This window comes from Phyllopteryx taeniolatus, chromosome 7 (assembly GCF_024500385.1).
Source record: "Phyllopteryx taeniolatus isolate TA_2022b chromosome 7, UOR_Ptae_1.2, whole genome shotgun sequence".
In the NCBI taxonomy this organism is placed as follows: Eukaryota; Metazoa; Chordata; class Actinopteri; order Syngnathiformes; family Syngnathidae; genus Phyllopteryx; species Phyllopteryx taeniolatus.
This window is the reverse complement of record NC_084508.1, coordinates 22,200,285-22,215,875: the sequence shown is the minus strand read 5'-3', so window position 1 is coordinate 22,215,875 and position 15,591 is coordinate 22,200,285. Positions and strand designations below refer to the sequence as shown.

At 38.8% G+C, this 15,591-nt stretch overlaps 1 protein-coding gene across 37 annotated transcripts in view; it reads right to left on the bottom strand.

The window, feature by feature from the left end:
• adgrl2a (adhesion G protein-coupled receptor L2a) overlaps nucleotides 1–15,591 on the bottom strand; it is a 147,461-nt gene that overhangs the window by 98,618 nt on the left and 33,252 nt on the right. For all 37 annotated transcript variants that reach the window (XM_061779038.1, XM_061779073.1, XM_061779072.1 and 34 more), the window contains exon 2: nucleotides 14,908–15,082. In XM_061779038.1, the coding sequence (XP_061635022.1) occupies nucleotides 14,908–14,983 (76 nt within the window). In that variant the 5' untranslated portion in view covers nucleotides 14,984–15,082. The remainder of the gene's footprint in view (nucleotides 1–14,907; nucleotides 15,083–15,591) is intronic.

Genomic DNA, 15,591 nt, shown 5'->3' with positions numbered 1-15,591 from the left:
ATATGAATGTATGACTGAAAATAATATTAGTATACATTTAACACATACAAAAAAAACATAATACAAAATCAATGTGACTGATTGTGTCAGGTTGATTTTTTTTAAGCAATTGCGATAAAAAGGTTGAAAGCACTATTTAGCTATCACCAGCAGATGTTCTTTTGAATCGGCTTCAACTAGTTTGCTTTCTAAAGCAGTAAACATGGCACAGCGCTCAAAGTTTACCGATTCCCAGGCCACTCAAAAAATACTCACGGGCAAACTAGTCAAATATACATTTCCGATCGGGCAAGCATATGAAACAAAGTTAATGTCATATGTAAGGATGTCACAATATTCACAATGTCGCGAAATTTAAAGTGCCTCGATATCGTCGAGGCCTTGTCTTGGCATGGAATAATGAGCCGTTATGCTTAAAATTTAGTTTTGTGCCGTCTATAGGAAGCCAAGCCACTCAGCCAGGCTAGTAGAGGGCTTCAATTCTTCATTTGAGTGTAAATGCACCCGAGTGGACGCGTTAGCCCATGTGACCAATTGTGTACATAAAATATATACACTGATTGGCTGACTGGCCAGCGTGACTGCAGCGTTGAGAGGACTGTGTTAACATTACAACTTGCTACGGCGTACTACTACAACATCAGAGCGTCGCTTTACAATGGACTGGGCGAGACAGAGGCGCCTTGTTGTTCACGCTGGCCTCTATCCCAGCAAATGCAGACCCACGGACCGGGATCGGTTGTCGTGGACCTTCGCTTTGCGAAGCCAGCGTCCCGGCTCGCAGCAGCCGCCACCGAGAGACCGCCGTGAGTCTTTGCCCAATTGTTTTAGCATATTGTAACAGTATCACTCTTTAGTGGTGTACTAGTGAGCCGAAAGTCATGGGTGAATGAAAATCACATTCTCACTCCCGTTATAACATATACCTCCGCAATTTCATTCCATTAGTCCCAAATAGGTCCACCCCATGTCACTCCAAAAGTAAATCATCCTACATACTTTCCTCTCTTCAAATGTAATGTCTACATTTAAAAAAAAAAAAACATATCACAGAGGCTGCTCAGAAAAATAAGTCATTTTACAGTATTACTAAGCGGAGGAAAATAAGCCATGTAGGAGTCCCATGATTATTGTGTTTAGTGTTACTTGGCTGTTTCCGAACCTGCGTTGTCTTTAAGAGTCTTCCTCCCTTTCTGACTTGACTTGAATTTTTGGACTCAAGCAAATAAATCACTGTTAGTAGGCAGTCATTTTAGTTACAATAGCAGCAATTTCTAATTATAGAACTTATAAAAATTTGACAATAAATTATGTTAAATTAGAGAACAGAATTACTCAATGGACAGTTTTGTTGTTGTGAGCATTGCATGATAATTGCGGCAGCAATAATAGCATTTTGGAGGTACTGTACATGAATGTAAACATTGGATGGACGGGAATAGAAGCACATGGTAATATATGATGTTTTTCACAAAAACCTGTTGGGAAACGCACCGAAACTACAAAAGCCTACTGATAAGGACTTGGCAGGCAAGAAATAGAGAGGTTTTTCAGTATTCCTGCTTTCACCTCTTCGCCCCACCTGTACCGTCAACCTTCCTGCAATACCGTGAGCTTTCCCATTATACCACAATAATTATCGATTATAGATCATTTGTAATTATAGATTAATACTGTTATAAAACCTAACCGTGAGATATAGCAAATATCTGAGTGCACTTGACCAAACGGGGAAAGCTCAAGTTTGTCAAGGGCAAGCAAAAAGTTTGGGCAAGTGGCCTAAAATGTTAAGTTTGATTCCTGTGACAAGTATGGGAAGTTGAGCTACATCACTGCAGACCTCTTCTATGGCACAATTACCTCAAGCAACATCGATCTACTTGAGGCGATACTGGCATCGTAACTGGAGTTCAGAACATTCAGAGCAAGATTCTCATATCCCATGACAAATATTGATTTAAAAAAAATATATAATAATTTTATTCATGAAACATTTATGATTTCCGAAGTCATTCGAGGATATATTTTTTTAAATGCCCATTTATATCATGTGCCAAAGAAACTACATAACAAGCTTCCTAAATGGGAACTGAGACTTCCTCCAAAAGCCCCTGGATCTAAATCCTTTATATTTACGACCCCAGTTCCACCACCCTTCCTTTACAGGAGCCTCATCTGGATTTATAGCCACGCTAAATCAGGACAAAGGAAAGCAAAAGGACAAAGAGAACAAAGGTAAATGGAAGCAGCAATATCTTACATCTAAATCGAAAAACATAAATAATTAAAATATGCATCTTTCAGGTGTATTATTTTCTTTTAACAGAACACAAAATTGATTACACTTAGACATACTGCAGTGAAAGCATTTCCCTTAAACACCTGCCTGAATAAGTACAGCTCATGTTCAGGGGAAAACTCACAGGCTTGAGCCAATCGTTTCATAAAATCCTGTTTGAGTCTGCTGAAAGGAGACTAAATTGCTTGTATTTATAATAAATAGATGCACAGTGGTGCCTTGAGATACGATATTAATTTGTTCCGTGACCACACTCGTAACTCAAAACACGTATCTCAAAACCATCTTTCACCATGAATGGAAAAGCCATTAATTCATTTCAGCCCCAGAAAAAAAAGGTTTTCAATGAGAAATACAGCACTCTATAAAATTATACTTAAAAAAATCATACAGTAATGACCATAAACAATTTTTTCCACATTTTCTCTTACAATGCACACATTGTGCTGCTCATTCTGGTGTGCACGCATTGGCCATTTGGGTGCAGTATACTGTAAGACAGACATACGGATATACTGTACTAGTGTATCTCACTCTTCTTACTCGGTTTCTCAGTACGGCAGTAATATTAGTCGTTCTTCACAGTGAATAAGCAATATATGCCTGTTAATATTGTTATATTATTTTTCTACATGTGTTGCTCTAAGTTTGTGTTCATATACCTGTTGCTTAAAGGGGAACCACACTGCCATAGAGATGCTAATTGTTAGACCGTGTGCCTGTGGTGTTTCCCATTGCTTGTTAGCATTAAGCTAGTCGAGACAATGTATTGTTTTAAATATACAACAATTACTTTTGTTTCATGTTTAATTTGACAGTAACCTTTAGTTAAGGGTGGTAATAATAGAACCGTCTTTTTAGAAGAATTGTTTCCTATCTTCTAATTGCTACTTGTTGTGAAGTGAGTTGATTCTCCTGCCACCATAAAGCGCTCGTATATCAAGTTTGCGCTTGTAAGTCAAAGCAAAAATTTTAAGTCGGGTCACTCGTATCTTCAGGCGTCACTGTAATGTGCAGCAACAACAGCACTTTAAACTTCATTATAAATTGCTGAATACATGTTACAGTTCAATGTGCTTTGCAAGATTGAATCTTGGTACCAGTCCCTTGCGAGCACAATCCATAAAGACTACGCCCTGCTGATGACCAGTGTATACTGCCACTTCATGTGATCTGAAACTGCAATCTAATCACCTTAAAATTCTACAGTGATACAGTAGCAAGCTATATTTGCCCTTCGACCAGATAAGCTGGTTCATTTGTCGGCCCTAAAGCCTCCATGCTGGTTCTGCTTTGAAATACGATCTACTGGATAATCAAAAACAGTCTCCTCATCTGCACCTTCCGCAGAGCACTTGATCAGCAATCATATGAAGGTAGATCTGCGGTCTTTTATGTCCCCAACACTTCTGTTTTGAAAGTGGGTTATATGGTATGGTATGGTATGGTATGGTAGCATTTATTATCAGTCCTCAAAATATATGAAAGACACAGAGGGCCGTAATTACTTTTCCAATATGTGGTATTTATTTCAGTAAGGAATGTTCTTTTATGTGGCAAGCTGGACGGCTGGTTAGCACATCTGCCTCACAGTTTTGAGGACCGGGGTTCAAATCCCGGCCCCGCCTGTGTGGAGTTTGCATGTTCTCCCCGTGCCTGCATGGGTTTTCTCCGGGCACTCCGGTTTCCTCCCACATTCCAGAAACATGCATGGTAGGTTGATTGAAGACTCTAAATTGCTTAGGTGTGAATGTGTGCGCGAATGGTTGTTTGTTCATATGTGCCCTGCGATCGGCTGGCGACCAGTTCAGGGTGTACCCCGCCTCTCGGCCGGAGATAGCTGGGATAGGCTCCAGCACGCCCGTGACCCTTGTGAGGTTGAAGCGGTACAGAAAATGGATGGATGTAAGTTTGTTTATAAGATAAACCAGAATCATTGACTCAAATAAAATCCTTAAGATTACAAAAGTAAACAAAAGCAATGTTGATATAAAAGTCTGCTCAAAAATGTTTGTCACGTCTTCTGGGTCCATACTAAAGCTAACCAACAAAACAACATTTGTTCTATGAATTGTGGCTCTTTTTCTCGAGACCACTGCCCTGGAGGATGGCCATATACAGTATCTTCTCTCGTATCTGGGATTCAGTGGGTTATAAAAATGTATTACAGATTGTTTTAAATGTATTTGTTAAGAACCCACATGATGTTTCTGAACAAGAAGAAAATGAGACAAAGCAAGACAGTACAATACAAGGCCGACGGGGAAAGTGGGTAGATGACTAATCAAGAGCCCCAAAGATCCCACCCGGTGAGGGCCTTTTGCGACTGTCTTGAATGGTTATACACAAGGATCAGCCCTGAGAATGACAGGTAAAGGTAGGCTTCACACAAACAAGGAAGCTCTCTCATGTGAACCAATCTCCTTCTTTTAAAACCAATTAAGGACTACATTAAAGTATACTTTGACAAAGTTGTCATGTTGTCTGTAAGCAATCCACAAGACTCAGGAGAAAAACAGCCACAAACTATTTCCTTTCATGAAAGATTACGTTCTGTTAGTCACACAGAAGTGATGGATCTCTGTTGACCAATCAAGGCTGTAATGTATATACTGTAGCTCTAACATTTGGGTAAGAACTGCAGATGTTGAAGAGTGGTACATAGGCAGCAGTGTGGTGCCCTTTACAACTTTTGACAACCGGTGAAAAAAACAAGTACTGCACCCTAATGAACCAAACTGTGCTGCTTTTTGAAAATGTGGCATTACCCCCCTCAGTAGCCAGGTGAAAGGAGGTCTGTGTTTGGGTTGGGTGGGAGTATGTCAGCACTCTGCAATGCTCTGCATGACAAACACCAACCTGGGGCCAGCTGTGACAAAGCACTAATCCAACAAAATCCCTCCTTCCTTTGCTGAAAATCCTAATGAGGATTTGAAGTGCTTGCCAGGGAGGAGACCCAGGGGCTGTGGCTACACCTTGCCACTGCTCATTGTCTCCTTATCTTCGAGCCTGCCTGGTGATGAAAGAGGCATGACAGCACGGCGGGCCTTCGTACACAAGGCCCCCACACCTGACTGGCCCCATGGGGATCCAGTCTGCCACAAACAAATCCAATGACAGCAAACAAGAGAAGTGGAGACAAAACTAACAGGACTTGTTTACTAAAGACACATGAGACAAAAGAAAAATCACCAGTGACTCATCAATGTTTTAGGATATGTTTAGAGGAGAACAAAAGATTAACTAAAAAAATGTGAACTTTTTGTTTCTTGGCATTTTTAAAAAGTTTCATGTAAATTGGATGAAATAAAAATCGTCAGTGTTCACACAGCGCTGGAAAATTAACTGTAAACATTGGATTTTACATGACAGGCATAAATCTTGCCAAATAGCATGAATCTTGAGGACAATACCACTTAAATTCAGCACTAAACCAACTACTGTACTTGTTTTACCAGTGTTGTCCAAAAAGCAATGTTTAATATCCTACTTTAATATATTTGTATTTATTTGGGTGGGAATTAGAGCGTGAATGTGACATATTTGCTCATGTTTTGTTTTACAAAGATCTTTTTTTTGTGCGTGTTTATGCAACTTTTTTTGCGTTTTTGCAGGAGCAGTAATGTGATCGTGTTTTCATAAATCTGTATTTAGGTCTGATCAAATGAAAAATGAGAACGTTACTTTATGGTGTTTATTAAAAGTAACCCAACAACAGCTTTTTATTTTATGTCGTCAACTTAAACTTGCTCTATATGATGAGGGAACAAAGCTCTTACAACATAGTTGCTTACCTTTCTTTTGTATTTAAGAAAATGTATAAGGTCCCACAAATGCTTTCTTGATAGATAGTATTATGTTTCTCTTTTTGAAAGATAAGCATGGCTGCTGAGAAGAAAGCGCCTGGTGGAAAGATGGAAAACTAAACACTGTGCATAGTAACATAACCTCTCCTAAACGAACGTACTGACTGGATTTTGGGATATTCCGGCTTTGTTTTAATAGATTTACTTGTCTATAATACAGTTTTAACCCATTTTATGACCAATTTCAAGTTTGCCTGAAGCCAGCATACATCACCACCCAGAATGGTGGCACGTCAGTGGGTGGTGCAAGATGGTGTTCTTACAGGTTGTGGCTCGCTTTAAGCCCTCAGCCTTTACTTCCAGTAATTACATTTTGGAACACCCTGATTGTCTATTTCACTCCATTCACTTTGAGATTAAGGTTTAAAGCCTCTTCTCCCTCACTTTCACGTGATCCAAAAAGAGGAATTTTAAAGGTGCCCTTCTCTGGTGTCCTTGAGAAATTTCAAGTACTTCAAATAAATCAAGCTGTGAGAAGAAACAAGAGCTGGTGTGAGAAAAAAAAAAAAACTTGCTCCCAAAATTTGGTCTCTGAAAGAGTTTTTATATCATGACATGTTGTTCTATATACCCTTCAAGTGATAGCCATAACTGGCAAAAGCCTCATTGTAATGGAATGAAAACATACAATATGAAAAAATAAACAGTCATGTTAAACCCTCTGTGACCTAGTTTACAGAGTTTTTCTATACATGCACAAATCATATTTGTATTATTTGTAGCCTTTAATGCCGCAATGGTATTTATCCGCTGCTCACATTTGTTTTCCTGATTGCTCACTGTTAGAAAAAGTTGAAAAGCAACAAGTTAGCGACACTAGGGCCAGAGTGACAGACCGCATTTTGTCTTGATTGATTCTCAGCTGTGCCTCTGACATCTTGCCATCCTCCGTTCTCCATGACACAGAAACATAGCTCCACTCTGTATTTCAAACAGTCTTTGCCAAAGCCTTTGAAGAGAGTGCACGGCTGATGGTAAGTGTGAATTGTTATTCACTTGCTGATACTGACAAATCCTCTCAGCTTCACTAAATAACACAGGCAGGCTTGAGAGACGATTTAATCATGCATTACAAAAGAAAATCATTGCAGCATTACATGTCACCGAAACCATTGACAGTATTTCTTTCTAAATCATACCTTCAGCAAAATGTGTTCAAGTTGCCATGGTAACAGACACAGAGGACACCAACAGGACAAAGAAAATGAACCTGCAGTTAGATACCAAAGTTGAGTGACTTGTGTGACAGACGATATGATTGCTTGTTAGATGATGATGATGATGAATTTAAATCCCACAATAGGAACTTCAATTTGTACTCTGCTTTATAATTATTAATTTGAAGTATTGATTATATTTGAATACTTTTATTGTCAATGTTGCTTTGCAAAAAGGAATTGGTTGCAAAAGTCACATTTTTCTGCGTGCATATTGACAGATCTCATTGGCAATCAATGTCCACTTTTATAATGTGAAATACAGGGAAAAAGTATTGAACATGCCAACTGGTATTTATTTAATACTTTGTACAAAAGCCTTTGTTTGCAATGACAGCTTCAAGACGCCTCCTGTATGGAGAAACTAGTCGCATGCATTGCTCTGGTGTGATTTTGGCCCATTCCTCCACACAAGCAGTATTCAAATCTTGAAGGTTCCGTGGGCTTCTTTTATGGACCTTGAGTTTCAGTTCTTTCCATAGATTTTCGATTGGATTCAAGTCAGGTGATTGGCTGGGCCCTTCTCGAAGCTTTAGTTTTTTTTTCTTTGAAACCAACTGAGAGTTTCCTTGGCAGTATGTTTTGGATCATTATCCTGGTGAAATGTCCACCCAATTGCTATTTTTGCCATATCTGACCCAGGCCTCTTTCATATGTGGATATAAATCGGATTTGTATCCGATGAAAGTGCAGTATAGATGAGAAGGTCGCGCTCATCTGATGTAAAGGTCATCAAAAGGCGAAAAACGTCATAATTGTTCGAGAAAACAGAAATGCCACAAAAGACGGCGGACAAAGGAGCAGAAAACAGTCAGTGGCGAAAAGAACAGGCTTTACAACTGATAAATGTAAGAAAATGTTGTCTTCAGTTGCAAACTTGTAATTGCCACAAATGTCATGACAAGACATACGCGAGGAGCCATATTTACTTCAGTGCACACAAACACGCCTCGTGTTTGTGTGCATGCGCAATGTGACATCCTGTTTTGTCTCTGTCCGTGTGACATCACAAATTCATTCTGTCCACAGTAGAAACAGATTGGATTTGTTCATATTGTGAAGGCAACCTATGAGGACTTAAATATTTCTTTGGAAATCAAAGGAAATTGTTGTTTTATTGTGAAATAAAGTAAAACATCAATTACAATTTGTAATTACTGTTTTGCAAATTGAATCCCTCCATTTCTCCCCTTTGAGGTTTGAGTGGGAAGGTACGATAAAGGATTGTAATGTAGGCTAGGCTTTACTTAAATTTATAATCTCTGTTCTCTAACAATTAAAGAGGAATTTGATTTTTTATCAAGTAAAATTTTCCTTACCAAGACAATCAACGCATGTTTTACGAAAGCCTAATTGGGTTTGTAATTTGTCAAGAGGCAGCCCAACAAGTTAGTGTGTCACTTGTCAGCTTAGGAATGTCAAATTCAGTGCTATTGCGAAATCTCAACTTTGAGCCCTGAGTGTGGGTCAAGCCTGAGAAACAAAGAGATTGACCCCTCCCACAATGCAATGTTAGCGTGTCCTTTGTGAGACCCTATCTGTCTGGTAAACGCCCATGTCAACTCCACACCCCAGTTTGTACTAAAGACTTTTTAGGAGATATAGAAGCAATTAGTCTAAAGCAATGGAAACACTGATGACTCCTCTGCCACTACTGACCTCATACATACACATTCAGGTGTCAGTATAGAGCAACGTGCCCTGATATGAAAACTTTTGAGTCCAGTATTAAAATGTTAAAAGGCTTTGTGATGATCAAATTCTAGAGTTGTGAATTTAAATAAATATGTGCTGTCCCTTCAGTGATCAATACATCCTATATCACTATGACCATACAGCGTTATGACTATATTAGTCATTCGAACTGCTCTAAGTGCTAGAGGACTCTGCATCTTTTTGCACAATTGTCAAAAAATAAATAAAAATAATAATGTACCGGCATTACCAGATAACTAGCAACCCTTTACTGCTCAGTGACTGTTTTTTTTTGTCAATGTCTTTATGTCTCAAAAGTGTTCTCTGTCAATTGACTGTCTGTTGTCGTACTAGAGCGGCTCCAACTACCGGAGACAAATTCCTTGTGTGTTTTTTGGACATACTTGGCAAATAATGATGATTCTGATTCTGACTACTTGCTGATATGCATTCTATACAGTAACTCATATAAGAATGTCCTGCCAGACAATTCAGTTTCAGTCACACTCTCAATGCTTCTTTTAGATCTATATGAAGACCACCCAATGATTGCATGAATAGTGACAAAAAATCCAGCCAATGACTGAATAGTCTGACCGTGCTGGATGCCCTGAAACGGAAGTCACAGCAAAGCTCGAGAATACATTCTGACTGCGGTAATGAAATTCCGGAGCTATCTGTGCGTCCCAAAAAATGGACATGACAAAGGAAAAGGAGACTTCAAGCCATGGTAGGTACTCCTTAAACCTGTAGGCAAAATGTTTTGTTTTAAGTGTCCAAGGATGTGCATTTATCACTTTCATACTGTACATGTGTCTACATTGAGATTCAATAATAAAAATAATCAACTATTGAAAGTAACAGCTTCGTATCTCAAATGTTCTATTTTTAACAAGAGTGAAATATACAACCCCAATTCCAATGAAGTTGGGAGGTTGTGTTAAACGTAAATAAAAACAGAATACAATGATTTGCAAATCATGTTCAACCTATATTTAATTGAATACACTACAAAGAAAAGATATTTAATGTTCAAACTGATAAACTTTGTTTTTAGCAAATAATCATTAACTTATAATTTTATGGCTGCAACACATTCCAAAAAAACTGGGACAGGGTCATATTTACCATGTGTGTGTGTTACATCACCTTTTCATTTAACAACATTTAATGAACGTTTGGGAAGTGAGGACACTAATTGTTGAAGCTTTGTAGGTGGAATTCTTTCCCATTCTTGCTTGATGTACAGCTTCAGCTGTTCAACAGTCCGTGGTCTCCGTTGTCATATTTTACGCTTCATAATGCACCACACATTTTCAATGGGAGACAGGTCTGGAGTGCAGGCAGGCCAGTCTAGTACCCGCACTCTTTTACTACGAAGCCACGCTGTTGTAACACGTGCAGAATGTGGTTTGGGGGGGTCCATGAAAAAGATGTTGCTTGGATGGCAGCATATGTTTCTCCAAAACCTGTATGTATCTTTCAGCATTCATGGTGCCTTCACAGATGTGTAAGTTACCCATGCCATTGGCACTAACACAGCCCCATATCATCACAGAAGATGCTGATATGGGGCATCACACCATCCGGATGGTTCTTTTCCTCTTTGGAGACGACGTCCACAATTTCCAAAAACAATTTGAAATGTGGACTCGTCGGACCACAGAACAATTTTCCACTTTTCATCAGTCCATCTTAGATGAGCTCGGGCCCAGAGAAGCCAGCCGCTTGTTGATAAATGGCTTTTGCTTTGCATAGTTGACTTTCAAGTTGCACTTACGGATGTAGTGCCGAACTGTATTTACTGACATTGGTTTTCTGAAGTGTTCCTGAGCCCATGTGGTAATATCCTTTACACATTGATGTCGGTTTTTGATGCAGTGCCGCCTGAGGGATCGAAGGTCACGAGCATTCAATGTTGGTTTGGCCTTGCCACTTACATGCAGTGATTTCTCCAGATTCGTTGAACCTTTTGATAATATTATGGACCGTAGATGATGAAATCCCTAAATTCCTTGCAATTGTACATTGAGGAACATTGTCCTTAAACTGTTCGACTATTTTCTCACGCATTTGTTCACAAAGAGGTGAACCTCGCCCCATCTTTGCTTGTGAATGACTGAGCAATTCAGGGAAGCTCCTTTTATACACAATCATGGCACCCACCTGTTCCCAATTAGCCTGTTCACCTGTGGGATGTTCCAAACAGGTGTTTGATGAGCATTCCTCAACTTCTTCAATCTTTTTTGCCACCTGTGCCAGCTTTTTTGGAACGTGTTGCAGCCATAAAATTCCAAGTTAATGATTATTTGCTAAAACAATAATGTTTATCAGTTTGAACATTAAATATCTTGTCTTTGTAGTGTATTCAATTAAATATAGTTTGAACATGATTTGCAAATCATTGTATTCTGTTTTTATTTATGTTTAACACAATGTCCCAACTTCACTGGAATTGGGGTTGTAAATAGTAAATAGTGTTAAATCTACCTCCCAAAAAAATTTCTGAAACAAATACTATCCACTTGTCTGTTAGCGCTGTAGATATATACACATACATTTCCTTTCATAGATAAGATGGTGAGAAAAAAAAGCAGGATTATGGGATGAAAGCCTTGGGATGACAGTGAACCAGCTGTACAAATATAGATGAAAGACATGTATACACATGGACCGCAGTCCAACAGACATCGCCGGATGTGGTGGATGAGACATACATTATAAAGTAATTTGAGGTCACAATGGTCACAACACAATCCCCTTCGGCAAAAGGAATAATGTTGTATGTGTGGAGGTCTTCCTTTCGAATACAAACTTTAAACTATTTACAACATTTCACTAACCCATTTAATTCAATTACAAAAATGCATTAAAAAGATATTAAGCATAGATGCAGTTTAATGAAGCGTGTAGACTTGGGGATATTGTTTGTAATGAACTGTTTCAGGGCTGATCTTTGCAGCTGAGATGGGAAATGGGACTGACATGAGGGGGGAGGAAATGCAAACTAACAGAAATGACAAATGTTATCAATAGCAAAACCCGGTGTGCATTATTTAACAGGTTTTTTTTTTTTCCCAATATCGGGGTTACAACCACAATTACAAAAATAAATTAAGCAAGCTTCATTACTTTTAAAATAAAACAAAAGTTTAGTTACCGTAATTTCTCGTGTATAATGTGCATTATTTTCCCCCAAAAAAATTGTCGAAAGTCAATAGTGCGCATTATACATAGGTATAGGGGGAAATGAAAAAGGCTCCCATTTTATAAATGTATGCCACCATCTAGAGGTTATGAAAAAGCTGTACACTTTCATTACAATGTGCCACCACCCTATAGAGGTTATAAAAAAGTTGTACAATTTCATTCTAATATACCACTGCCACCTAGTGGTTATAAAAAAGGTGTAGCCTTCACTTTAATTCCAATATTACAGGGGTACATATGACTGCATATATGTACAATTGTGCTCATAAGTTTACATACTCAGGCAGAATTTGTGAAATAGTTGTTTTTTGTTTTTGTTTTTTAAATACGACTGATGACTAAACAACAACCATCATTCATTTATTTATGGTTATGTTTTGATTAATGATAATGCTTTTCTGAAATGCTTGACAGTTTAATTTGAATCCCATTAAAATAAAATTAAATGTGTTTCGCCTGGTCCTTCATGTTTAAAGAACTGTACACATCTTACAAATTCTGCCTGGGTAATCAAACATCTGAGCACAACTGTGTGTTTTCTCATTTACTAAATAAAAGTAGGGCTGTGAATTTCAAAATAAGAGCAAGTAAATAAAAAGAAAGTATTATGTGTTCAAATAAAGTGCTTAACTTCAGAATAATTCTTTGAAAAAAACTAACAAACTACAGATAATACTTCTTGTTTTGATCATATGGGTAGAAGCAAAATCATGCATTGTAAAAATGCATTATACATAGGTTGAAGGGTTTCCAGAATTTTGAGGTCAACTTTGGGGCTGCGTATTATACATGGGTGCGCATTATACACGAGAAATTACGGTAGTTTAGTAGCGTTTAGAACCCTTGAAACCTTCCCAGTTTTCTACTGTCCTATGTTTGGGCCTTTAAAACATGTCGAAAGTGGTACAATTTGGAAAAGAATTGCAGAAGCATCAAATGCTTGTTCGGTCTCCTGTGTACAGTATATTGTCACTGAATGCAACATAATCTTCCCATGTGTGCCAATTGTAGTTTTTTCAGCCATCCATTTTCTATACCGCAGTTAAGGGTCGCGGGAAGCTGAAGCCTATCCCAGCTGCCTTGAGGCAAAAGGTGGACTGCACCCTGGACTGGTCACCAGTCAATCAAAGCGCACATTTAGAGACATATTCACACTGCCACTGAGTGGGAATTTAATCCACACTGGTTGCATGGAAGTCAGGAGAGTAAACCGCATACCACTAGGTCCTATTTTAACTTATTTTCTATTTTTGGTGTTGTTTATACTTTTTATTTTTAGGAATTTGGTTACTTTGACTGCACACTATGATTCCCATTTGCCATTGTTTTATTTTGCCTATCTTGTATATGTTTCTGATTGGCCAAATAGTTAGTTTTCGGCAGATCCATTTCTACAACGTATGAGTGTTTGACCAAATTTGCTTGATCGACTGTAGGGAACATTAATAATAAATTAAACACCATTTTCTAATAGGAAAGTTCACTGAAAGTTCCAAACCCGTTTAAATGTCAGTATTGAGCACAATAATGCTGCCTTGACGAGTTCATTATCATCAACAACATTAATTGTGTGTATTTTTTTATAGTATATGTGTAGGCTTACAGTAGCTTTACACTGCATTTCAAATCTATGTAGCGCCAGGTGGGAGCTGAAATACTGCAAGCTCTCTGGGATCCCAACTATCTCCATTTGCTCTAAAGAGGTGTCGTCACATTATAAGCCTGGAAAATTGAAAACTCTTATCGCCGCATGACGTGAGACATGAGATGATGTATGTTGCCAGCATTGATGGAATTCTGCTTCTCAGTGTTTGCCAAACCCACTGAAGCTGAAAGAAGCCACACACTTCTCGGATTGCTTCTTGTGTGACAGTAAAAATCCAAACCAAAAGACACAAACTAAAACAAACTGTACATTCAAATTATACACTGATGTCTTCTGTGAACTTATTATAAATCCATAAAAAGTAAAGACTGGGCGAGCGCTACAACAGTTGGCACCAAAGAAATAAATCTGTAATAGCTTTTCTGTTATACTGCACTAAACAGAAGCCAATTTTTAAAGCAATCATCTATTACCAAGAGAAGTGTACCACTATTGCAGTGATTAAAGACTAATAAGTTGAGAATAGCGTTTATGATATGCAGTTACACATATAAATCTGGCCATCAGGATACAGTTGAGAGTGATTTAATCACAGCTAAAACACACCATGATTAAAACATCATTTTTTGAGGTGTGAAATGTGTGAGTGCTGGCCACAACAGAGAACATTTAAGCCTGAAATTTCTGAATGCATCCAGCTCTGATGCCACTGGGAAAAACTGGCGCTCTCAAGCAGAAAATCTCTGGCAAATCACAATCTGTCTGAGATATACCTACTAATGAAAGCGGTCCCGATCATCCCCAACTGCCTGAGCCTCCAGTCCTCAGAGCCACATTACTTAGACATGCACTCGGGGAACTCAGAGGAGCAGCGTGAGCATTACATTTTCATTGTTCATGTGAGAATTCCCAAATAAGTCTATAAGAAAGAAAATTCCCCACTGAGTGCCAAACTGTGGTATGAAAACAAAGCGGTCTGTTTTTACAGGCCCAAAGAGTTTCAGGTGCACTTACCCTCAGTGGAGTAGACTTGGGCCAACATGATGATAAACCAGCACAAGGTGTGTACTTTCCACATGGCGCCAAGCATTGGTGGTCTCTTGCAGGTTTTTGTTTTGTGACAAAAGGCTTCTGATTAAAAAACTCCAATCCAAACGCTCTTAGAGCTGGTCATCATTGAGCCTCTCACCTGTGAAGGAAGCACACAGAGAGGGAACGTCAGTTCGGCAGAGAAATTGAAGTCCACAGAAAAACACATTTATCACAAAACACCTCCGAAGTGTATGTGTCAGTGTGGGAAGGTGGGAATATGGGAAATGCTGAAAACCCACATGGACCGTCAAAAAAGCGCATGAAGTCAATAATCGTGAGAGGGGGAAATCCTTTAATTGTATCTGGAAGCAGACCACCTAACTGCAGGAACTGGGTGCAACCAATACTGTCAAACAGACAGAGCCCGCCCTTGTCCAACCCCATGGTGACCTATGGGCGAGGGATGCTACACCTTATTAGCACTCCATCTAATTCCAGTATTATATTGTTTAAAAACCCCATCTATAGATCATAGCCCACTCCTACCACCTAGGAGCACATGACACATATCGTAAAGATTTTCGAGTGATATTGATTTATTAAGATATCTCGGATTTGGAGTCGACTCTCGCTTGCCAACAGAAAGTTGACACGAGCCCAGAGTGA